General features: G+C 40.3%; 1 protein-coding gene across 1 annotated transcript in view; it reads right to left on the bottom strand.

Moving 5' to 3' along the window:
* Nucleotides 1-23990, bottom strand: part of LOC103915132 (calcium/calmodulin-dependent 3',5'-cyclic nucleotide phosphodiesterase 1C-like) — a 53329-nt gene that overhangs the window by 20245 nt on the left and 9094 nt on the right. The window contains exons 4-7 of the mRNA XM_009321897.1: nucleotides 23030-23150; nucleotides 21628-21803; nucleotides 16994-17293; nucleotides 13452-13526 (exon numbers count right to left, since the gene is read on the bottom strand). Coding sequence (XP_009320172.1) covers nucleotides 13452-13526; nucleotides 16994-17293; nucleotides 21628-21803; nucleotides 23030-23150 — 672 coding nt within the window. The remainder of the gene's footprint in view (nucleotides 1-13451; nucleotides 13527-16993; nucleotides 17294-21627; nucleotides 21804-23029; nucleotides 23151-23990) is intronic.

Here is a 23990-nt window from a genome sequence, read left to right as displayed (position 1 = left end):
CCTGCTGTTTAGAAACTATCATTTCATCATCTGGGAAAGACATCAAATCCTAACAAATGGTCAAATGACTCTACAAATTCACCATTCTTATTCATAAAATCTTCTACGGCGAGGGTAAAACTGATGTCAAATTTTGTCTACCAGCAATTGGAAAAGACTCTTGGGGAAAAGAAAGAGTAAAAGTGAAGTATTATCAAGTTTTCTTTTTTTTTTGTTCTATATTCTTTTGCATCATCCTAATGTTGGTTTCACAAGCTGAGGCATAGCAAAGGGCAATACCGGATTCTGAAGATGACTCTCATCTATTTGCTCGACCTGTCCAGAAAAATGGAACCATTTGCATCAGGAAATCACCGCTTGGTTTTTTTAACAAAAAGTTCCCAAAACAACAAAAAATGCACACGTACATGAACAAACAAACAAAAATAAAACTGACCCAAAAAACCAAGGCCCCCACCCTAGAACCCAGAGTCATTAGCTGTGAAGTAGCCAGTGGGAGGAGGAGTGTTTTGAAAGTTGTTTAATGCCTTCCCCAGAAACTGGTCTTTGTGGAAGGAAGAGGAGAACAGGAATGAAGAAGCTCAGCTAAAATGATGAAAGAAATTTGCAGTCTCTTTTTTTATATATTTTTACTCTTCCGTATCTGGAAAAAAAAAAAGAAAAAGAAAAGCGTCAAATGCTGCCTTTCTCCCCTTTGTCCAAGGAGCAGGTAATCTGGGAAAGAAAAAGAAGGGTATCAGTTTAGACAGCCCCATTTCCTCCAAGCAGTGCAGCTTTGCTTAACTGTTGAAAGGCTGCAAGGTGAGGCACACCAAAGCAATACCTCTTATTGGCTCAACTGGAAATATCATTCTGTCCTACACAAAGTAAAATCCTGCTCTCTGACTAACCCAGTGGGAATTCAACCTTTGGCATCAATGGGATCATGTAACAGAATCCAGCATGCTTAGCTCAAGAGATTCCATTAGGTTTCTTTGCTGTAGGGCTCTCTGATCACCCTTGCTCACTAGCTCTTCCAGGACCTTTCTTCTCATGAAAGCAACAATGTCATACATGTGGTTTGAGGTGAAGAAGAGAGAATGCTCCAAACACAAAAGAGCACTACCTTTTAAAAGCCCCTTTCTCCCAAAGAACATGCAGTGAAAAGCACAGCCTTATGTATGGACAGCTGCCTGAGATCTAACAAAATATATGCATTTTACAATCTGCTTGACTCCTCTGTCAAACATGTATAATCCCTTGGCCTCAAAATTAGGCTGTATTTGACTAACGTTATCCTGTATGTACAAACATAACTGTTTTCTATGTAGTTATACCGCAAGCGAATCTTCAGAATGAACAGACCCGCTTGAGGAAGAAATGTAGACAAGAAACCTTTTTCTTTATTTCTAGTGAAAGAGGACAGTTTCTAATGAAAGGGGACGCTCTATCCAACCCTCCTCATACCCTCCTCTAGAAATCCTTTGGAAAAGCTTCAAACAGGAACATGAATATTTTACTCTATATTGGCCATCCCAACCAGTTATCTGAATACGCCTGGCACTCTGCTTAGCTACTGTTATTCTGACAATGCTTATGTCAGCAGAGTTTGAAAGTGCATTTGAAAGGGTTTCTCAACCAAGGACATGCAGCCCAAGGAGAGATGAATTTATCTGTAAGGCTGGGCATGCCTCAGAAGAGGTGATTACGTCAGAATCTCTTTGGGTCCTTTCAGAAAATCAGTTTCTTTTGCCTTCAATAATATATTGCCTTTTTTTAAGTAATATTTGGGCAAAGGCAAAAAGGGACTGGCAAAACAAAGATCTAAGGTTTTGCTACTGGATTGAATTATCTCTGATGAATGCATAGCAGTGGCTGCACAGATCTGTTAGTGAGTTGGTATCATTTTCTTCTACTGTGTAGTTAGCAGGGGGACTTTTCCTTTCAGGACAGTCCCCTGCAAGTTTTTACAATATCTTGCTCACTGATGCAATTCTAAGACACTGTTGTAAAGAATTAGGCTTTCAGCATTTCATTGGATTTATTTAGACTGAATTGTCACATTCCCAGCACTACCCAAACAGCATAATCTACAATGGGCAATAACACTTCCTTGATGTCTCCCATCTAAAAAGTTCAGCCTGATCGACTGTCATTAACATGATCATAACAATCCTGTGAGATGCATCATTAGCCACATTTTAAAGAGAAAATACTGACCCAGAAGGAAAGGGGTCCTTCTGGGATGGGACACGTGCATTAACTGGACTAAATGACATCTTTGAGCAGTCATTATTTCTGAATCTCTTAAATGATTTGCTGAATCACACCAGGAATCTGAAACAGAGCTCCAAGTACCACCCAACATGGTCTCCCCTTCCTATGCCATCCATATTCACAAGACTTTTAACCCCTCCCATCCCCGTTAGTGAAACGAGGGAAAATGCAATGTTTTCTCCCAGACTGTAGAAGTTCCCTGCGGAGAACTGAGTCATATATTGCTTTTTGCTTCTGTTAGCCACATCATCAGCTCCAATGAGACCATTCCAGTACAGCATTTGCTTTAAATTGTTTTTCTACTTGGTGGAGCAGATGTTTTGGTTTCCTAGCTGAATTTCCCTCTGGATACAATATAGCTTCCCTACAACTACCTTAACCTTGGATGTGATTCAGCCTCTTTCTCATTTCAGCACAATAGATCCAGTGCAAATATTAGTACGTATCAACAGAAGTAATTGAAAGTGGGAAAAGAATGAGTATACAGCGCTTGGTACACAGGAAGACTTCGAGTAGTTCACTTGGCATATATTGAATTTCATTATCTGAAACAGCCTCGTCTGAATGCAGATCTCAGTCCTTCAGTGTTGCTGACGAGTTTATATTGTTTGTCAAGGTTGAGTATTGGCCCTCCTCTTGATCACTAATGCAAATACCAGTGACTTCTACAGCTCTTCATGTGATACCAGCACCCACTGCAAGGAGATTATTAAGTCCGTTTCTGCTATCAGCTTGCAGTTTATATTAAGGCATTTTTAACTTGTGCTTGCTGGACTATGAATATATATATTTGCTATGTTAATATACAGTCTGACATACTGAAGTGAAAATGCACTGCAGTTTGTCGTTTCCTTCACACAGAATTACTCAGAGTACAACTGTATCCATACAGCAAGGAAGATGGCTGTCAGTTTTGCACAATCAGTGATTAATCTCACACATTTGCCTCTCTCCTTGTGATAAAACAAATGCTTTGGAGTCCGAGGCCTTACAAGAACTACCCGTTTTAACAGTTGGCATTTCTTATGCCTGTCTAATGCAAACTTTCACAATCTGCTACCCAGTTGGAGAACAGGAACAGAGCCCCAGAGGCATTTAGACTGAGGTGAGAGTTTAGACTGACTCAAAAACTACACCTGTTCTGTAATGACTCACGCTCCTCACTGAGCGTAAATCACAGGCACGATGACGGTTGTACCAGTTGGAAGTGGAGAGCTGATCTCTCCCAGCTTCTGAAGGCGGCCAGCTCTGCCGCTCCAGCCGAACACCTGCCCTTTCCCTCCATCCCTTCCTCCCCAGCCGCCAAAAGCAGAGTTGCTGGCCGGAGAGGGCTCAGGGCACCTCCCCACAGCCTCCAGTGCCGGGCTGGGCTGTCAGGACAAAACCGAGCTCTATGGTTTTCAAATTGCATTTAAAAGAAAACTCTGCTATTTTCTCTCCTAAAAAATAAATGCTGAATGCAGACTGCAGGACAGTGTGATGTGGAATAAGGATTTCATGGGCAGCTTTTTTTTTCACAAACTACTTAGCTTGCTTGGCAGACCCTGTCGATGAAAGTGTTTGTGAGGTTATTGCATGGTCCCTGTTTCCTCTGCTCAAACATGCATTCCTTTAGCATAACCATACTTAATTATGAAGGAAGCACAAGATGACACCACAATTATCCAGGATTACACACTTGGATTTTCTTTCTAAGCAGACTGTGGTAACCTTGCAGTTCACTTGTGAAAAGGTAGTACTTAGCATGAACAAATCTCACCTTCTTAGCATGCTGCATGAGCACTTCCACAGGATGGGAGAACTCTGCCACACCACCAAATAATGTTGCACTTGAGGTACTTCTACCCCAAGATATTTTTGAGTTAGAATTTAATACACAGAAAAAGCAAAAGAAGAGAGCCTCAGTTAATTATATTCATTCAGTACATCCCTCATTGAGCTCCCTATGGTGATGCCTTTTCATGCTTTTATGATGTAATATCATAAAGATATCAACAAAAAAAATCAACATACAATTATATTAAAATCAACATTTTTGTACTTTTTATATTTTATTCTTGAAAATTCAGGGAAAAAACCCGAACCTACAGGCTTTCTCATTTCTATTAAAATCAGATTCTCTTGTCACACCCCAATAACCATGTGTGTAACACAGACTGTCAGTGTTACGTACTAACATAAATAGCAGATATCTAAAGGGTTGCACTTGGAGGAAAGTTGAATACACAAAAGTTTATGCACGCTATGACTCTTTAGCCTGAAAAGGGAGAGTTGTGGGGAGACTCTCCGCATGAGTGGCACTAAGAATGTGAATAGGGAACAATTACTCACTGTTTCTCACAGTCCAAGAAGGGGGTTATCAAATGAAATTATCAAGCAGTCGATTTGAAACCAATAAAAAGATGTCATTTTTCACATAATGCCTAAGTAAATTTTGAATTGTGTTGCCTCAGTGCCCAGTACACAAAAGAGTACCAGGGCTCTAAGGACAATTAGACAAAGTAATGGAAGAAAAATCCATCAGAGGCTATTCAAGTCAGAGATTTGACCTCTGCCTTAGCTCTCTGGAAGACAGAAAGGTGTCAGGGGGAGGCATTGCTCTGGTTTTGTTCTTTGTTCATTAAGATCTCTGCTATGAAATGTTGTCAGGTAAGTGATGGAGAGCTAAAGCGACTTTTGGTCTGACCCAGCATGGCTGTTCAAGTGTTCCTAGGAAAGTTGACATGGTGTTTGAAAGTAGCCTCCACCCTCATTATTAAAAGCCTAGGCTTTTCAGGATAAGACTATTCCAAACTCTGCTTTCTTCCAGCCTCTGCTCTCCCCCAGCACCCTGCTCCATCCAGGCACTGGGTGAAGTGACAACAGAAATGACAAATTGTTCCATGGCAGACCATTTGTTCTATGGCAATTGATATCATAAAACGATTACTACAGATGCAGTGCACAATATGGGGAAATAATAGTCTCAGTAATGTGTCTCAGATAACCCATAATCCAAAAGGTATTTATCCTTCCTACTACAAATGATGGAAGAATTTGCAGCTGGTGGGGCAGATATTGCTAAATTTGCCACTTTTAATTCCTTTTGTGGACTCACTTGGCATCTTGCAGGAGTCACCCCTTAATTTTGTAAGCTTACTCCCAGAAGCCTGGGTATTGCCTGTCTCCCCTGAGTGCTAAAGTATGCTTAGTCATAACCTGTCCCCATCTGAAAAGCACTGTTAAAGCTACTCCTAGCGCTCAGAATAAAATGAAGATGTAAAAAATCTCAGTGCTCAGTTCTCAGCACTGGATGATCCTGACTCCTATTAAAGCCATTTGGAAAGCCTTTTCTAAGAAAATTAAGACCATAAAGAAATAAATTCTGCATATTTATGCTATTCTTTTACTTCTGTTGCACCAGTGATGAATGAGGCCTAAGAAACAAAGTTCAGAAGATCAGTGAAATAAAGAAGAAATATGCGTTATAAGTTAATTCATCTCCGTTATCTGTCTTTTTAATGGATGAGAAATTGTAGAGTGATTATTTTTTCCGAAGAAAACAGAATGTTACTCGAAGGTGCCTGTGTCCTGTTTAAAGCAAGGGAAAAGAAGAATAAATGCTTTTGGGAAAAAGTTTTGAATACTTGTTTTGTAACTGAATTTGAATACCATCATCCTAATTTAGCAGACGACCCAAATGCTTAACATTCATTTTGCTAGGAGGAGAAATGACATTAGCATAGAAGGTATTCTGATTTTTGAGCTTTGGCACATAATTATCCCTAAATCATTCATGACGTCAAACAATTTCTAGTCTTGCTCACACTGATGTTGAGTTTTATGTTTGCTTGACAGCTTGTATTACACTTGACCTGAGATCACATCAGTGATGGAAGAAAGAGATTAGCCTTGTTGTAATATATGTTGTTTGCTTACCAGCACATTATGGAAATACATAACAGCAGAGAAAAACACAATGAATACATTGGCAAAAGTTTGGTTACACCAAGTAACTTTTGAGTTTCCTGAGTAAAGCATGTACGAAAGAAATTAGACACTTATTATGCAAAGTGACCTACAGGAATAAGTACGAAAGCTTATTCTAGATTAGATAATCAAACATAATTCAAAGCTCTGAACATAAAGAGCTGTTCCGTCATGGACGGAAACGCAAACCCCAGTGCTTTTCAAGGCACAAAAGGGATGAGCTGCCATAAGCAGCATAAGAAGAATAATTGAAGCCAACAAAGTTTTCAGCCAAATATATGAATCAGAATTTTGTAATTAGCACTGGGCAAATAATTGCTTCTCTGATTGAGTGACTAAACTGAAAAATTAGGATAATACTTAGCTCTGGGTCAGACACAAGTAATTGCTTGCTTTCTCTCATGGCAAAAACGACTGTTGGGGGGTGGGTTTTTTTGGTGGGAGCGGGGTGGAGAGGAAATGAAAGATCAAGCTGAGCTTTTCATCTAGCTCAAAACTTTTATTTCTAACATTTACTTTAATGCTGGCTAGAAATGTGAAGCATCACTTCAAAGCAAAAATTCTCATTTGGATTTTTTTCAGTGCCTCTTCAGTTTTTGACAATCACTTGTTTTGAATTAGACTTAAATTCCTAAATACCTTAGCCTGATTCAAAATAGCACTTTTCAACTAATATCACTTGCTGGTTTTCTTCTTCTACATTTATTGTTGCCTCCAAGTCCCAGGTTTTGACATTAAGAATAGCAAAGCAGCAGTTCGGAAGCAGAGAAAAGAATGAACTGCCTAGCGACGGACCTATTACAGGTAATAAGTAGTAAAGACTACTATTAAGGTATGAGTTTCAGAAAACTAACCTGTAAATTGCCTCTCTCTTCTCTTTGTCCAGCTTCTGTGGACTGAATGGTACAGAATTGCAAACTAAGCAGCCTGAGAGGACTGATGTCCCTTTGCCTCTGCCCCCAGGGAGAGACCAGGCAGCAGGTCCAGCACACAAAGCAAAGGGCATGAAGGTACCCACCAAGCACCCAGGGGGCAGTTTGTAGGGTGCAGTCTTTACATTTAGATTCCCATACAGTTGACTGTTGGATTTCTTCCTTCTTAACACTTCTACTTAAGCTTCCTTGTCATAGTCCCTACCTAGTAAGATACCTATAGCTGGTATGCTCAAATTGGAAGCTAGCTGTTCCATGGGGAAGAGACAAGATGAAAGCTAAAGGCCGCCGACCTCTTCTGAGGAGGCATTTCATATTCTTCCTCACCTTCAAGTCATTCCCTTCGGACATGATCTTGTTTCTCTTTCAGGGCTAAGTGTTGCACAAGGAAACGGAGGCCTGACTGTCCCTGGATTGAACATAAACTCATGGAGGGGGAGAACAAGGAGGAGTCTCCTATTTCTGAAGCAGAGAATTTCTATACATCATGGCACAGGCAAATTATCCTAAATGGGGTAAGAAGGACTGTAACAGAAGCAAGGTCACAGCTCCACTCCCTGACTGGGGCTATAAAATGGCCGATGGTGCAAAATCAAGGAGGAATTTCTACAATGTACTGCGTAAGTTACACATTCCTCCATGCCTCTAGGACCACGGACGTTACCCCTGAGGAGCAATGCAGCCATATGCTATCTCTGAGCAGAGCTATATTTACACGACCAAAGGTAGCCTGAAAAAATGTTCCCCGTAAAGTTGACTACTCAAAAAACCCACTGAAGTACCTACAGTGAATGTTTTTTCACCATGTATCTGGAATGAATATTCCAAATATTCACTTAAATCTGAAACCAAGCCAAATGCTATTGCCAATTTTTAAACTTGTCACATATATCTGTGACTTCATGTAAAGTAGAAGCAAAAAGCAATCAACCATCCTAAGGTCTTTCTAACTACCTGGCATGGCCTGAACAATGGAAAGCAGGCTGAAAAAGAGATACATGAAAGTGTCAAAGGAAAACCAGGTGCTTTCCATAAGATTTACACACACGCTCACAAAACAGACAACCTGCAAAATCATCTGCATATTTATACAAGGTACCTTTCTACATATTCCCCATATTCTCATCGAGCATGCATGCCATGGTGATGTAATGTTCCCGAGGTCAGGATGTTAACAATGTATTTTGCATTTAGCTTCAAAGATCACATCACATAATGTTCATCTTCTATTTGATATTAAAACTGCATAAAACCTTCTTCAGAGTATATCCCTCTATGCAAATTCCAGCTTGCCTCAGGTGGCACTTGCTAAATTAGACACACTCATTTTTTTAAAAAGAGCACAGAAAGAATTTTAAGAAGCACAGAAGCTTTTTCCCCCTTCAGTTATCCTATACTGCACTACTATGGAGCAATTGTTCAGCAGAGATAAGTTACGGTGAAATATGTCTTTTTAGATAGCAAAATGCCCTCATGCTTTCAGGCAAGCTTTTCCAGAAGGTATCAGTACAACGCTTTCCGATTTCTAACTTGGGGCAATAACCTTTAATGTAATTCAAATAACAGGCCATAAAAAGAAGTAAGAAAAGGAAGGAAACTGTCTTTAGAAGTAGTCTTAGACTACTGTAATTCCAATTTGCCGCTGCTGCTGGATTCTGACATATAATATCAAGAGCACTATCAAGCAGCAAGGAGGAATCCAACGTGTTTGCCTTACAAACTGAAATGGGCTTTTTGCTTCTGACAATAATGGAGAAATCAGCCGATCTTTTGGAATAGAAATAGAAATAGCACCATTATTTATATGACCTGAAATTTACCTTTTTACCTCTCTCAAGAAGATATAGGCAAATGCTGTTCATTTATACGCTTGAGTAACCTCTTTTAAAACAACACTGGCATTATGCAGATTACATGAGCAGGGTTTTGTCAGAAGTCTACTTAGTGTTCATTGCCATGTAGTGGTCTTGGCTAGATTGACACACAGGAAAACCGTATCTGCAGGAGGCTGCAAAGACAGACAATTCTTAAATGGTTGAACAGCTTTGCAAAAAGCTGCATTCTCCTTAAATGAAATCTGGGAAGTGTCTTGCTAATTCAACTGTCTGGGGTAATTGTGGAGCCATCATCATGGCTCCTTCACACCACCATGTTCCTATACCAAAGGCATTCTCAGATAAAAACATTCTGTGCCAGCTACTCCGCCACTTGATTTTTGGGAACAACTGGGACAGAAAGAAATTAAGCCCCTGTGCTTTACCTTTATAATCAGGGAATTTTCCACTTGCTGATCAAGGAATGATTGTCAAGAAAAATTAAGACCAAAAGCCAGCTTTACATGTTGGCATGGGCAATGTATAGAACACAGGCTTTTAAATACTATTAAGCAGCAGTATAGCTTAACAAAATCAAAATAAAGCTAAAAACCTCAATTTGTGGTAATCCTGTTATGAAATCTTCATCGAGTCTGTATATTTAAAGGGTTACATATCGTATTGTGTTGTATTGTGTTATATTATATTACATACTGCTGCACTGCATAGAGGAACGTATTATTGAAACGATGACCTGTCAAAACGCAGGGTTACGATTTGACCACAAGGTGGGAGCATTGCTCATCACACGTACGCAGGGCACATCAGGATTTCTCTGTATGTTCTAGCTGTTTAAGATACAAATATCCTGTATATTTCTGTGCTATAACCTGCAAACGTGCATGTTACCACTAGAATAATAAGTTCCCAGGACAAACACAAAAAAAGAACCTTTTACTTGTCTGTAATTGCTAGCTGAAAAAGAATATTTGAGTAAACTGCATTTTGGTCCCTGGAACAAAGAGTTGCACTGAAGACTTTGCATTAACGCTGCAAAATCTTTTCCCAGTAGGAAAAAAAATAAGGAGGTGGTAGAGATAATCTGTGAAAGTGGTAATGGGGAGGAATAATTTTTTCATTTGTTGTCAGTTTTGTGAGCAGAAAAAAATTGCAAAAAAGAAAGTTTGTGAATGTAGATAAAAATTATTTCCATGTGACTGCTTACAATTTTCCATACAAAGTGTTGAAAAGCAACTATTTCACATGGGAAAATCAGGTTTTCCAAAATGGTTTAATAATGTTCTATCCCACAGGAAACATTTGATGAACTACTTGTGCTGATGATGTCTCTGATAGGGCTGTGTCTTTATGTGGGAAATGGCAGCCCTGTATCTCTTTTCTTGGAACTGAAAAAAAGGGAAGTGCTGAGTAACAAGCAGTATCTCCCACAGAAAAAAGCCAATAATATGAAGATTAGATTAACATGAGAAGGAGACTAGCCTACGTTCAAGAGACTTGCACAGGATTTTGAAGCAGTTAAGACCAGAATCTAAGGCATGACTGCAGCTTACATAGCCATCCTCAAGCTAGCTTTAAAGTAGTTGGCTTTGGTACAGACAGACTCAGTCATATGAAGCTCTTGCTAGACGCATACATAGTTCCTCGCTGTCTCAGCAAGCCTGATCCCTGTTTCTGGAGGCATGCCCCCTTAATTATTTTTGGGTAGCTTCAAGGTAACTCTGACACAAAAGCTACATTTCACACCTGTGACTACGGTGTAGACATGTAGCTTCAATGTCTTTGTGTCCACATGTGATAGTTATTCTGTGTGTCCCTGGCCACTTGGTTCCCCATGTAGTAGAAGGACAAATGTATTAGAAACATTTTGGCCTGTATGTATTCCAATAACAAGATATTACAATAACTTCCTTTGTGTATGCTTAAAAAGCAACTTGGACACAGATCCTGCAAAGATTTATGCAACATATGCTCCGCAGCTTTCTTGTCCGGGTGCAGGATGCCTGCGCAGTAGGACAGGGTAGCAGACTGACCTCAGTTGGGTGCAGGGCTCTAGCTGATGCTAATGGGTGGTGGTGAGAAAGCTGAAGCCCTCATGGTAAATCTACACAAATGGGCACCTGTTTAATACAAATACACCCCAGCTACAGACTGAACAGAGGCTGTAAAACCCAAGGACCCTTGACCCTGCAAAAAGTCCAGGCTGAGTTTCACCTACCAGCAAACTACATGTGGTGAGTGCATTATAGCTGTAACCTCAATCTTTCTAACTCCCCCGCTTAATCTTTTTTTCCCGCGTGTGAAATATCATGTACTGGCACGTGAGAAAGCATATGTTCGGGTAAACATTTCAGTAGACTGCAAACAGCTATATATTATCCATGGATAATGTTCCTTTCTCCACATCCCTCACATGCCTGGTAAGGAGATGTGCTCTGGAGTGAGTAATGGACAGAACAGGTTGTGCAGTATTTTTCAAAACAGAAGTGCCACCGTAGCACTTTCCTTTCTAAGGTGCATCATTCACAATTTTTCTCCTGATTTCTATCAATGAGATTGTTAGCTATAATCTGTCTCTACAGCATCTGAATGAAAAACATTCAGCCTACAAATTGTCCTTGCATGGTTACAGTTGCTTATTCACTGTAATCAACTGGTCCCGTTGTATTGGTCTTTTCCCTAAGGGTATGAGCAGAACATTTTCTTACAGGAGAACGAACAGACATTAAATAAATAACACCACACAAAGACTAGCAGCTTGCAAGGAACTAAATTCACACCCTCACTCTTCAAGTCAGCATGAACCATTCACTTCTTGGTCCTCTAGCCCAACTAAATAGGTGCCCCTAACCTTTCTGAGACCTTGAGAGTGCAGGCCTTCAAATGTAACGTGGTCCTCAAAGTTAGGGATTCCCGGGCAGCTCTCTTGGCTGGGCTGATGCTCCTGAGTCCTTCTAAAGAAGCCCCAGTCTTTCTGCATCCACCTGGTCCTTCCAGGGCTGCAGCCTTCCAGCACAGCCACTCCTCAGCCATCACCCACTGCAGTGGGGAGAGAAGCCATTCTGCCCGTTATTTCTTCTGGGGCCTTGATAGTTACATACAGCACTGCACATATTCATGAACACCTGAAGAGTCATGTGTTATTTGAGTATTTGTGCTTAATTTCTGCATGACCACAGAAAGAGTTGTGAATGGTACTTGTTCAAGACTGTTTTCCTGACAGACACTTAACTCAAGTGTGTAAATAATATGACCTCTTAACAAAATAATTGAATTTTCCTAAACAATTGTTGCTAAGGGGCCTCTTTAACAAAAGTACATATTTATGTGTCTGAAATTAATACAAGCTTCTAGATGAATTTTTCTACATTTTTAGTTGAGGTATCACATTTTCTTCTTATTTATCACTTTGCTAAAGCAATAGGAATTTTAAGTAATTTCTTGAAAGGAAGCAATAAAAGAAAACATAGTATCATTCTAAACTGCAGTACTTACTATGAGGTTGTCTTTCTTGACCATCAAAACAAAGTACTGTATTATTTACATTTAGGAATAGCTGTGTTTCAGTGGGTTTCACTGAGACATGCACAAAGAAAGCTCTAACATTTCTTTCCATTTATTTTGCTACCTAATACTTTAGCAATCGCTTTTGGAGCAGCATGGGTCCAGAGACTACCTCAGAGCCCTGTGGTACACAGCTGAGGAGGTGCAAAAGAGTAAACATGCCATAGACCTTACAGCTATTTTTCCACTTTGCTGGGGCTACTAAAACATCTGTGGACCTGCACTCTAGGCTCAGACTTGTTTGAAATTATTCCCAGATGCCCAAGAAACTGTCCTATGGCTTGGGATTGCTTCAGTTCAACAATGTTTCAGCAACATCCCTTTTATATAGCATCCTTCATAGGACCTCTATGCTGATGTGCTCACTTCCTGCTTGCTTCCCACACCTGTGGTTTGACAGTGCTTGGCAAATTCCCCCTCAGACAATAGTCAAGAAAGCTTTGTGTTTGTATTGGTGCAGGATAACATGCAATCATGAAAAACAGGGACACCTCGTGCAGATTTTTTCTTAGCTCTGTTTTTTTTGCATTTCCCATGCAGCCTGTCCTAACAGAAAGCAGAATACGGCCCAAAGAAAGTCAGAAGGATAGAACCTCACAAATCTGCATTTCCTAATAAGCAACTCTAATAATCCAGGATTTTCCTTGCAGACGCTGCACAAAAATTGATGGATAAGGCTTACCAACAGAACAACTAAGTGGTGCTAGGCATTATATGAAAGGGATGATTTTCCCCCAGAATGCCCCAATGGCTTTTGTCAAGTGTAATGACTGTTTCTGCTAACTCTGTTTCTGGTTACCACACAGTTTTTTGGTTTTAGAATAAACTGCGGATGTTTAGGAAACAATAGATTGCATATAAAAATGGGTGACAAAATGTAATAAAATGTTGCCCTTACCATCTGTTTTCTTTGATTCATCCCCCACACTAGACAGATCTTTTTTGTCCAACTTATTGTCTTCCTTTAATTCACCTAGAAAGAAGCAATTAGAAATGCTATAAGCATTTTAATGCAGACTGCAGTTTATTAACGCCTGTAACTCAATCAAATTGCAACATCCAAAGGAGATGTTCCTTAGGAGAAAAGGTCTGAATTCACAAGGAACTGGATTAACACATTTTCATAGAATAAAGCACCAGACAAAATTTATCCAACTCCTACAGAAAATCAAGCTTTACAATCTACTTTTAAATTTATTCTAATTGTTAACACCTTTTTAAGTGCACAGGCAAACTCATACTCCCTCTGGTTGTACATAGGCCATTAAAAACCTGAGCACAACCTTCATTTCAAAATCAGGACTCTGAAACATTTATGCTTTTAAAGGACTAAGACCCTGCAAGACTTCATCATAAGTCTCTGCATTAAAGAACCAACTTAGATATCCCAACAGTCCTATATAATTTTATCTTACTTTCTCTTATGAGTTTCCTTTATCCACAAATTCATTTGGGTTGCTCCTTTGATGACGGTCTCAGGGAACAAACAATCATCCTAGCGTTGATCACTGGCTTGAGAGTCTCTATAGCAAACCAGGAAAGCAAGGCCTTTGGCAGAGCAACGGTTGATGCAGAATGAAAATGGCAACTTGAGCTGGGGTGTATTTTATGAAGCCAGGAAGGTTAACCAGAGTCATTCTCATTTTCTGTCCTTTATTAGTCATACAGCAGAGCACATCAGACCTTCCCAGACCACCCCTTCATTGGATGAGAATGCCAAATGCAAGATCAAATGAAAAATAACTTATAGGGAGAGGTCTAGCAGAACAGGGCTCTTTCAGCTCCAGTGTCCAAACAGCAGCAAAGAAGGTGTCCTTCCTTCAGATGTCCAGAGAAGCAACAGCAGCCTGCCCAGGTGGGGGCAGGCAGCTTGTCCCTTCCCCCTGGAGGGGTAGCAGTGAACTTGTGACCCACACCTCAACACAAAAAGCTGTAAAAGTCTCACTTCAGAATCTTGTTAATGTGAGGTATGTTACAGGGCTGTATTAAAGTAATGCTTATTCCATTTGTATTACTATTTTTGTTACTACAACAACTTCACAGCCTCTGGATCAAGATTATAGGTATTATGTGTTAAAGATGATCTGATCTGCCTTCAAAATAGTCATGGCCAGTGGATACTTATTTTTGGAACTGCTCAAAAAAAGAGAAATTGTAGAGAAGCAAAGTCTCCCTCTTCCACAGTCGTGCCCTGACCACTAGAATATTTGTTATTCTTGGATGACAGAGAATTGATCTCTCTCTCCAATTAAGTTTCATTATAGCATAAAAGAGGAATGGTTTTCAAATATTAAAATATTTAACAAGATGGAAAAAACATGTCCTGTTCAATTCTCATTCAGAGCCAAAACTTCTCATTTTTTTCTTCCTAAGCTCACTGTGGGTGAGAGAAAAATGAAAGCAAGATGATACAGGACAAGCAGCAACCTCCTCAGCTGATCATATTGCCACTGACTTGGGCTCCTTGATCAGAGAGGTATGAGCAGCTCCAGGGAGAGTTGAGGCTTCTATTTGATGAAGGTGGCCTCTAAAAGAAGGACACTGTCTTCAGGAAATGAAATGAAAATGTATCTAGCAAAGCACAAAAGTCTTCTCGCATTTCCTCCACCATCGTATGGCTGATGGTAATGATGAGCTAATAATGCTTTGTTTGACCATTGCATAAAGAAGTTGCTTGACCCTAGGCGCATGCAGGAAAAGATGATGAACACCCACACATACGTTATTTCACAGTTTGATCTCTCCGAGAAAGCACACGGGCAGCGAGCGACTGAGAGAGACTTCAAACTCGTCTGACAACACAATTTCTGAACTTTCATTGAATGTAACTTATTATGAATAGGGGACTTTTGAGTATTGTAATATCTACCCTGCCATACTGCCAGCAGCAGAGCAGAATCATGATCATAATGATCTTTTTGAAAGGGATTACAAAGGCAGAGAAATAATAAGGCAAATACTTTACGATGAGATATTAACATATAGGCGTAAAGGAAGCTGTGGTGAACCAGAGATATGAATGTTAAGATTTCATCAGTCTCCAAAGGCTCTGCGGTGGTTGTACCTCATAAAGGCCTTTTCCCATAAATTAAGGAGCAGAATTTTTTTTCCTGAGGAAGACACTAATTTTCAGAAATCATTATAATTCCTTTCAAAGCATTTTTGACACCTGCAGCAGAGAGACATTGCAGAAAAAGGTACTGTCAAAGTCACTAGAGCACACTTAACCCCCGTATTGTTAGAAGCATGTAAAACAAAGGTTGACAGAAGAAAAGTCTGATGCAGTCTAGCTGGGATTTCATATGTCCCCAACCTTTTTGTCTCCTTGGGGGCCCCATTCCTATTCACCCATGTAACACTGCCCGAAGAAAAATCCCATACATAACAGAGCATGACAGCTCGGATCCCCATAGTCCTTCCAATCTAAAAAAAACCTAATGATGAAGGGATCGCTGGGAAAGGCCAGCAGCCAAGTCAAATACATGAGAATCATATCAGGAATGTTTTAAACAGGATTTCTGCCTCTGCTGCCATCTAAACTCACTGCCTGAGCCTAAGACTTTCAAGGCCTGTATGCTCACTCAGACTTTTTCTAAGAGGATGCTTCTGAGTCTGAGTTTTTTGCTGGTTTTGGACTGACTAATACTAGCCAAGTTTGTGACAAGTCACATGTGGCTGTACTGCCATTTTTTTATAACGGCTTCAGGGAGCAGGAGCTGGGGAGGGAAAGACAGTGAAATGGCCAAGAGACCACTGATCTGTTCTCATGGGTCTGATTTTTTTTTTTAATGTTTAATGCAATTTTCAAACATTTTTCCACCTTTTTTGGGTGCAAAATGTGATTCTTATTTTAACTCAGTTCTATAGCAAGTTGAAACACTGGAATAAAATTTCTGACAAGAAAAAAAAATCTCCATAAAAAGGCTTGTGACTGCCCTAATAAAAAAAATGAGCAAAGGAAGCATAAATAAAATAACTCTTAAAAACAGAGAGGGGGGAAAATCCTCTGTCCCAAAACATATTTATATCTGAGACTCAGTTCAAAGATACCTTTAATTGCCTTAAAAAGAGTTTATAAGCTAACTTTGGCTTTTCCTCTGTCCATTACCCAAGCAATGAAGCTGTTCATTGAACCAAAAATATTTGTTTCAGCTTTTAAGTGTGTATCGTAACAGGCTGCTTCATTTCCATGAGAAAAGTAATTTTTTCCTTTCCTCCAAAAGTGGCAAGCAGGTATGATGAACCCCATCGTTTATGGAAGAACACTACTTGGGAGTTAATTCACAGATTCCAGTTCCCACATGCGGGTGACTATGCCAACATCCAAAAGAGGCTCTGGGCCCAGGACATCCTTTTTCAGGACATCAGGTACCCCCATCACTGAGGTGAGATACTGGGTTTAGGGCTGGATTCACATTTCAGTGGAAGGAGAGAACTCACCGTTCTGGACATGCTGTTTCTCTTCTCCAACTGCATGATGACAGTCTGTTCCCTTATCTGTCCTAGGTGCGTTTTCCCCTTGAGAGGCTTCGTGTTTGTTCACCCCAGTTTGCCGAGTCCCATTTACATGATTTTTCTTGGAATCTGTGCTTTTGTTTTCCCCAGGATTTGGTTCTTTGCTGTTCTCTGTCTTTGCTGCTGTGGCATCTTCAGCTGGCTTCTTCTCATCCTTTTCATCTGTTTTCTTTTCATCTGTTCCCTGATGAGCATTTTCCTCTGCTTCTTTCTTAGCTTTTTCTTCTGCATCCTCAGCAAAGAGAGAAGCAAAATGAGAAAAGAAATCATGATTATCAGTCAATTTGACAAGAATGATACAACTCATACATCTAAATCTACTTCAGCTTTTTACATGCAAACAGCTTTTACTTAGATAAATGTAGGAATTGACTTGACAAGGGAAAAAGAGCACAGGAGAATATTTAAGAAAGTATTCTGAAAAAAAACACCCCACGTTGCCCTAAATGTACATTATGTGCATGTCCTTTTTTTACTATATAAGGTTCACCTTTGAAAATGTTCCTCAAAATTCTTAAAAGGCAAATTAAAAAGAGATATTAGCTATTGAAGGCTCTTGGGGTGCCAAGGTTAGTTTCATTTTTGACACACAACAATCAGTCAAACGACATTCAGTTTATCTCATACCGTACCATGTAACTCTAAGCACATAAAAAGTCTTGGTTCTTTGATACCTACTTTTTTTCTTTCTTGTTCCAGGTTGCTTCCAATGCCAGCTTCGTAATCTCTTTCCTTTCACTTACCGTTACCCTTTCTTTATGGCTCTGTCCTTTCTTGGCAGACTAATATATTGCTACTAGTACTTGCCCTTCCATCCCAAAAAGTCTTACAGTCAATCACAAATATGCAAAGGTATAAATTAAAAAGTGAGTGTTGAACAACAGCAGCATCTCAAAATATTGTCATTCCAAAAGAAAAGTTCACAGAGAAGCCAATTTCCCCCATTCAAGATACTGCTCTTGTTCTTATCCAAACCTTGGGTCCTGATGCAGCACTTACTTACAACATAGGTTGCAAATTACTTTGGCTCCAGGTGTTGAGACCACTACGTTTCTAGCCCAGGTCGGGTACAGCACACCCCCACAGACTCAGCTGCAAAGGCTCTGTGTGGCTTCCTGCGTCACACTGGAAAGCAGGACAGAACCACAGTCCCTCAGCGCAGTCCTCAAGCTAATAAACCCAGCTGGGTGCGCACAGACTCTGGGCAGAGACTCCATAATTTTCTCCCCCTTTTCCATGATAATAGAGAATAAATCTGTAAAAGCAGCTGAGTAGCTCAACACACACTCAGTTTGGAACCTGTAAGCTTATGCAGCTTCAGAGCATATCTATATCCATACCGAGTCTAAGCATTCAGATGTGACTGCCCTATGCCTGTATTCAAGACTTTTGGGTCTGCAATATCCCAGCCCACCCATCACCCCATCATGGACAACCAACTGCACTTTAATTGTGATAGGAATCACAAATAGATGTATCTCCTGGTTTCTGAGAGACCGTGTAAGCTGATGAACAGACAAACAGATCCTACAAAACAGTGAATAAAGTCTACCTTGGTCCTATGGAAGCATTCTTGACACCTGTAGGGAAGATGTTTTGCTCCTTACAGGAGCAGGGTCTTGGCCAGTGAATAAAAATTACAAAAGAATTTCTAAGTGTCTTGACAAATACTTCTTACGAGTGAATCAGAACTGGTTTTGAGAAAAATGTACCGGTGGGATACAAGAGAGAAAGGGGGAAAGCCGTCTTTATAAGAAATGCTAATCTATATTTCCTTGCCAGCAGCTAACTAAAGTTAATTAATTTATAAATTAATAAATTATGCTCACACAAAAATGTAATTAAATTAGATATGAGCCTCCCTCACTTTATTAATCGTTCCTGAAATCTATGGTAGCTTCCATAGATAGCTCAGCTATGCATGTTGATATTTTCCCTGGAGTCTCATGGTATACAGGATTCCTCTCATTTGGGGATCTGAAAAAAAATGCTGCATTTTGCACCTGAACCACAGGAGAGAGATTCGGCTCAGGAGACTGGGGCTTGCTACAGCACCATTGGACAAGTGCCTCTTGTCAAAATTAGTGTCAGAAAACACTTTATCTAAATGGTGCTTTGCACATCAGGGTGTTCAATTATTTCGGTTTTTTAATTTGTAGCTATTTAATGATGATCCTTTAAGCAAAAAGAGATCAGTAATAAACCTGCTTAATTTGCCCCCACAGTCCGAGAAATTTTCTATAAATACCACACTCAGGATAAAAACAGCTCATTGATGCTTCTAGGGACAACGCCATTACCAAAGGGAATACAGTATTCTACAAATCATTTAATAATAATAATAGTCATAGTAATAATAATAATAGATGGGTTTCCTTCCCTTCTGATCCCCAGTTGCTATTTGTTGTCAACCAACAGCTAAACGCTTTATCTGTCTTCTCTTAATAATTCTTATTTTTATTGGCAGAGCATCTTGATGCATTGCAAGACACCAGTTTGACGGGGGTCAGCAATTTAATATCCTGCTGTGCGGCCCGCCCTGCTGCATACGGCTAAGACAGGCAAGGCAGATGGAGCGGGGTGCAGAGACTTGCTGCAAGTCAGGAGCAAGACAGCAGCTGAGCAAAGGTTCTGATGCGAGGGCTCTGGAGTCAAGAACAGTTCCTTAGTCCCCAGCCCGTACAAAGGTATGCTGAGCCATACGTTTGTATAAATCCTTCAGGTTAAAAAAATATGCATGCACAAAGCACATTTAAAAGTTAAATAGCCAGAATCTATTATGATCGACTGTATATATTTGTTTTAGGTGAAATGTAAGATATGTTTTATTTATTTCCCCACAGGTCTCTCTTGCATATAGGATTTTTATCTAGTAGATCCCTAGCAGACAAGCAAATATGTACGGTACATGTTGAAATGAAATCCTTAAAACTAATTAACTGTATTGGCTTCATTCACTCAACGCTCCTATACTGTGAGACACTGACCATGTTAAATGCTTTGTTTGGTTGGTTAGCTTTAATTTGTTTGGTCCACAAAGAACCGTGAAATAGTAAATACCAATTAAAAAAAAAAAAAAAGCTAAGAAAAGCCCCTGGCAAATAAGCAGATTTTGAATTGTGTTTTTGTTTTCATTTTCATGGAATGCCTAGAAAGGCTCTTCCTGAATGGCAAGTTTTAATCACAAATGAAGATTTAATTTGAATAATAATGTGTGCTTTCCTGAACCTTTAGACAGGCCTTTCAGTCGAAGAGGACCAATCTGCTCTGGCAAATAGGAAAGCTACGCCAAATCTTCCATCAGCCCTGAAGCCAAGGCCACATAATACATTAAAATCGAACTTCTTCCATTTACATGAAATACAACAACTCCATTAAATAAGGGTTTGAGTAACAAGCATTCAGCTCAGAGAAGAAATTGTATCACAAACAGTTTCATGAAGAAAAAAAAAATTAATCAGTGATACATTCCTCCTTTTTTGGTTCCAAGGTTGGTCTAAATCACCCCAGGGCTCAAGGAGACCTTGGGCAATCTTCCAGCCCCTGAAGGCAAGGGGCAGTTATACCTAAGTCGTTTTCAACAGATGGCTCTCATTAGTTCCAAAAGATCTCCAACAATAGAGATTTGCCAATGTCTAACCTATTACCAGGTTATAATCACCTGCCAATTTTTTCTCCTCTTAACAGCCCAGGGTATTTGAATTAAAAAATAGTTCCCTTATTTTGCAGCTGCAGTAGTCTTCAGAAAACTGCTTTCAGCTATAAACCTTCTCAGCTATAAATGACAGTTATCATTTGCACTGCTGTACTCCGTATTGTCTACAACTGGTCCATATTTTTCCTGAACTGCAGTGGCCAAAACTGGACACAGCACTACTGTGGGGGCCTTATTACTGCTGGAAAGACGGGAAGAATGCCAGAGGGGTCTTAGAAGCAGGGTCTGTTTGGGGTTTTTTTGGTTTTGGGTTGGGTTTGGGGGAGGGGGGGGGTTCAATAGCATGACAATATTGAACCCTGGTCAACTTGCAACCAACACAGCCCTCATATTCTTCTGAAATATTTGCAGTCCCTCCTAGATTGACATCATCATGAGCATTTGCAGCATAGTTCCCAATTCATTATCCAAGTTATCACCAGAAATATGAAACCAGCTGTGAATCCAGAATATCCTGTCCTTCTCCCCTGAACTATCATCCGTACCTCTTTCAATCTTAACAGTGAACAACTGATAACCTACCTTTACAAATGCTGTTCCAGCTATTTTTGCACACACTCTGAGTCTGACTCATGACTTTAGGGGACCTCCCTCACAAATATTTTTTTTTCCTCCCATTGTCCACATCCTCTTCATTATGTACACTCACACCACGTAAGAAGAGTGTAAGGCACAGATGAGTCACAATGTTCCTATCTTTCTGAATTCAGTGTAGGTTGTTGACCTTGAAAAGCAGATTCTTTCAAACTAATAGTGCTTACTTGGAGAATAATTTGATTGAAGAAGAGCTTGAAGAAGAGGTCAAAAGAATTTTTATTCTTTCACTAAGAAGCCTGGCTGTTACCTTTGGTGGCTTGTGCTTTCCATTTCTCCCGGTTCTGCTGCACCACCTCAGTCCAGGTGGCTTTAAAACATTTGAAGTCCACAGTGAGTATGGAGCAGTTGAGTGAGGCACTTCCTTCCGACCCAGTGCTCTTGACACTTGATCTTTTAACTTCGGAGGGACTAATGCTATTCAGACTGGGACACAAGATCACAAAACACGGAAGAAATCAGTATCCCATACACCCAAATACAGCTAAGAAGAAATAACGACTGTAAGTCTAGATAACTTAACAGAGTCAACCAGGAAAAACAAAAACTAAGCTTGAATCCCTCATCTTCCCCTCCCTCCCTCCCTCCCACCCCAGGGCAACCGGTATTAAAGCAAACAGCACAACCTGAGCCAGTATTAGAAATAAAGGGCAGCCTTTCCCTGCTTATTTTTTGGTATGCATAGTCCCTAAGAAATAGAATCACTCAAAGTGTTGCCATTACCTTTGTTGTGCATCTTCACTCCCTAAATATTCATTGGAGAGTCAGACAATTCTAGAAATCAAATATGTCAAAGGAGGAGCCTCCTAAAATTCACTAATGGGAGCCATTAGGCACAGGACAGGAAGCCAACCTTTGTCCAGGGCTTGGTGAGCTCAGCTGAGGCTGAAATCAGGCACTCATTTCAGTTACAGACCCTACAGTTGTCTTTCAAGGATGAACACTTCATTGTGCACATTTTAATAAAGGCAGCAAGATAACTGACGTAGAAAGATATTAGTGCTTACTCTTTGTGTAACAGCCCAAGAGCAAAGAAGTCACTTGGGAGAGAGAATCCTGACTTGGTAGCTCTACTCGAGGGAGCACTAGCCACGTGGCATTTGAATCCCAAGACATGCCCTGTCCATGAAACTATTAAAAGAATAGTTTCTCTACAACAGCAGAGCAGGTTGAATGGGCCAAGACTCCTTACACCCGAACTCCAGGTGAATTCTGGTGGTACTTCACACATTTGTGCAACCCTAAATACTACCACTAAAGTGTGCTTATACTTCCCAGTCCTCTTTTGTATTTCAACCCATTTATACTTCTAGACATGAAGAAATGAGTGCCTCCCAATGACTCCCTCTACCTTCTCTTTGACATTAGTGACTGAGAGCACGCTAAAGTTCACCTGATTGCATGGCTACAACCATTTGTGCTCACTGCCTTTGGAGGCATGGCTCAGGTTCATGCCAGCCTCCCTCTTTGCCCTCCTCTGGGCTGGAGTTTCCCTGCAACAAAGTCACGTCACAAGGTGAGCTGTGGTGTTGGCAATGTGGTTATAGGGCTTTAAGTCACATGGAAGACATATACTGTGGAGATGAAACTGGGGGAGTTGGGTGCAGTGGCACCATGTGCAGAGTGAAGGGTGAGGGTGCATGGTTATTCACCTGGAACGCCTGAACCCGGACATGCCAGAGCGGGAAGCTTCATCAATGAGTGGTGTCACAATCTTCTCGGTCATGTCAGTCAGCACAGTAAAAGTGGGTTCCACAATGAAATCAATGAAACCTGAGCAGAAACACAAGCAGAGTCAAGCAGGCAAGAGGAGGATTTATGTGGAGTCACTGCTTCAGTGATCACAGACAACCACGCTGTAAAAGACAGAGTAAAAAAAAATATACCTTGAAAGAGGGATAGGCAAATACTAGAAAGGGAAAATGGAGCTATGCATTAATCCCAGACCCAAGAGCCTGGATATAGCATGCAATAAAAGGTACCTACTTAAACACTGGAAAGAAACTGTGGCAAATCAGAATGTAAACAGATGCATCAGAACTTGTTTTATACAAGGAGTGTGATATTTAAGCCAAATTCCTAGCGGATTTGGATAAAATGCAGTTTCAAAGATGAACTCTCTAAAAGCAGAAAATTAATATAACAGTAATAATACTGGTAAGCTTTGCTGGTTTGGAGTTACATGCACACCTCCCTTACTGCGTATCAGTGGGTTGCTGTGAATATTCTCTCCTCAGTGCTCGGCCAGCTTGTTCTTGTTGATAATAAAACACATTTAGATGCTTTTACCCCCATTTTTTAATATAAGGAAAGGAAAAAAATAAAGGGCCAAATAATTTCTACTTCAATATACAGTATACAGACATGAATACCGCTCTGATCCGAATGTTGGGAAGGGCAGACTGAAGGGCCCTGTGGCCATAAGCTCATGAGATGAAAGAAAATCCAAGTTGCACAGAAAAAATGTGAGAGTGAGAAGCTTATAGTACCTTACACCTTCCCCTAAATTCTCACCTGAGGCAAGGGCTATTTCTTATGTTCATTTTAGCACTTCACTTAGCAAATTTCTTAGTGCTGCTGGTAGCCAAGAAAACAATGATGTCCTTAATCCCT

The sequence above is a fragment of the Pygoscelis adeliae genome, unplaced genomic scaffold, assembly GCF_000699105.1.
Source record: "Pygoscelis adeliae isolate BGI_AS28 unplaced genomic scaffold, ASM69910v1 Scaffold194, whole genome shotgun sequence".
Lineage (NCBI taxonomy): Eukaryota > Metazoa > Chordata > Aves > Sphenisciformes > Spheniscidae > Pygoscelis > Pygoscelis adeliae.
This window is presented reverse-complemented; position numbering and strand designations above follow the sequence as displayed.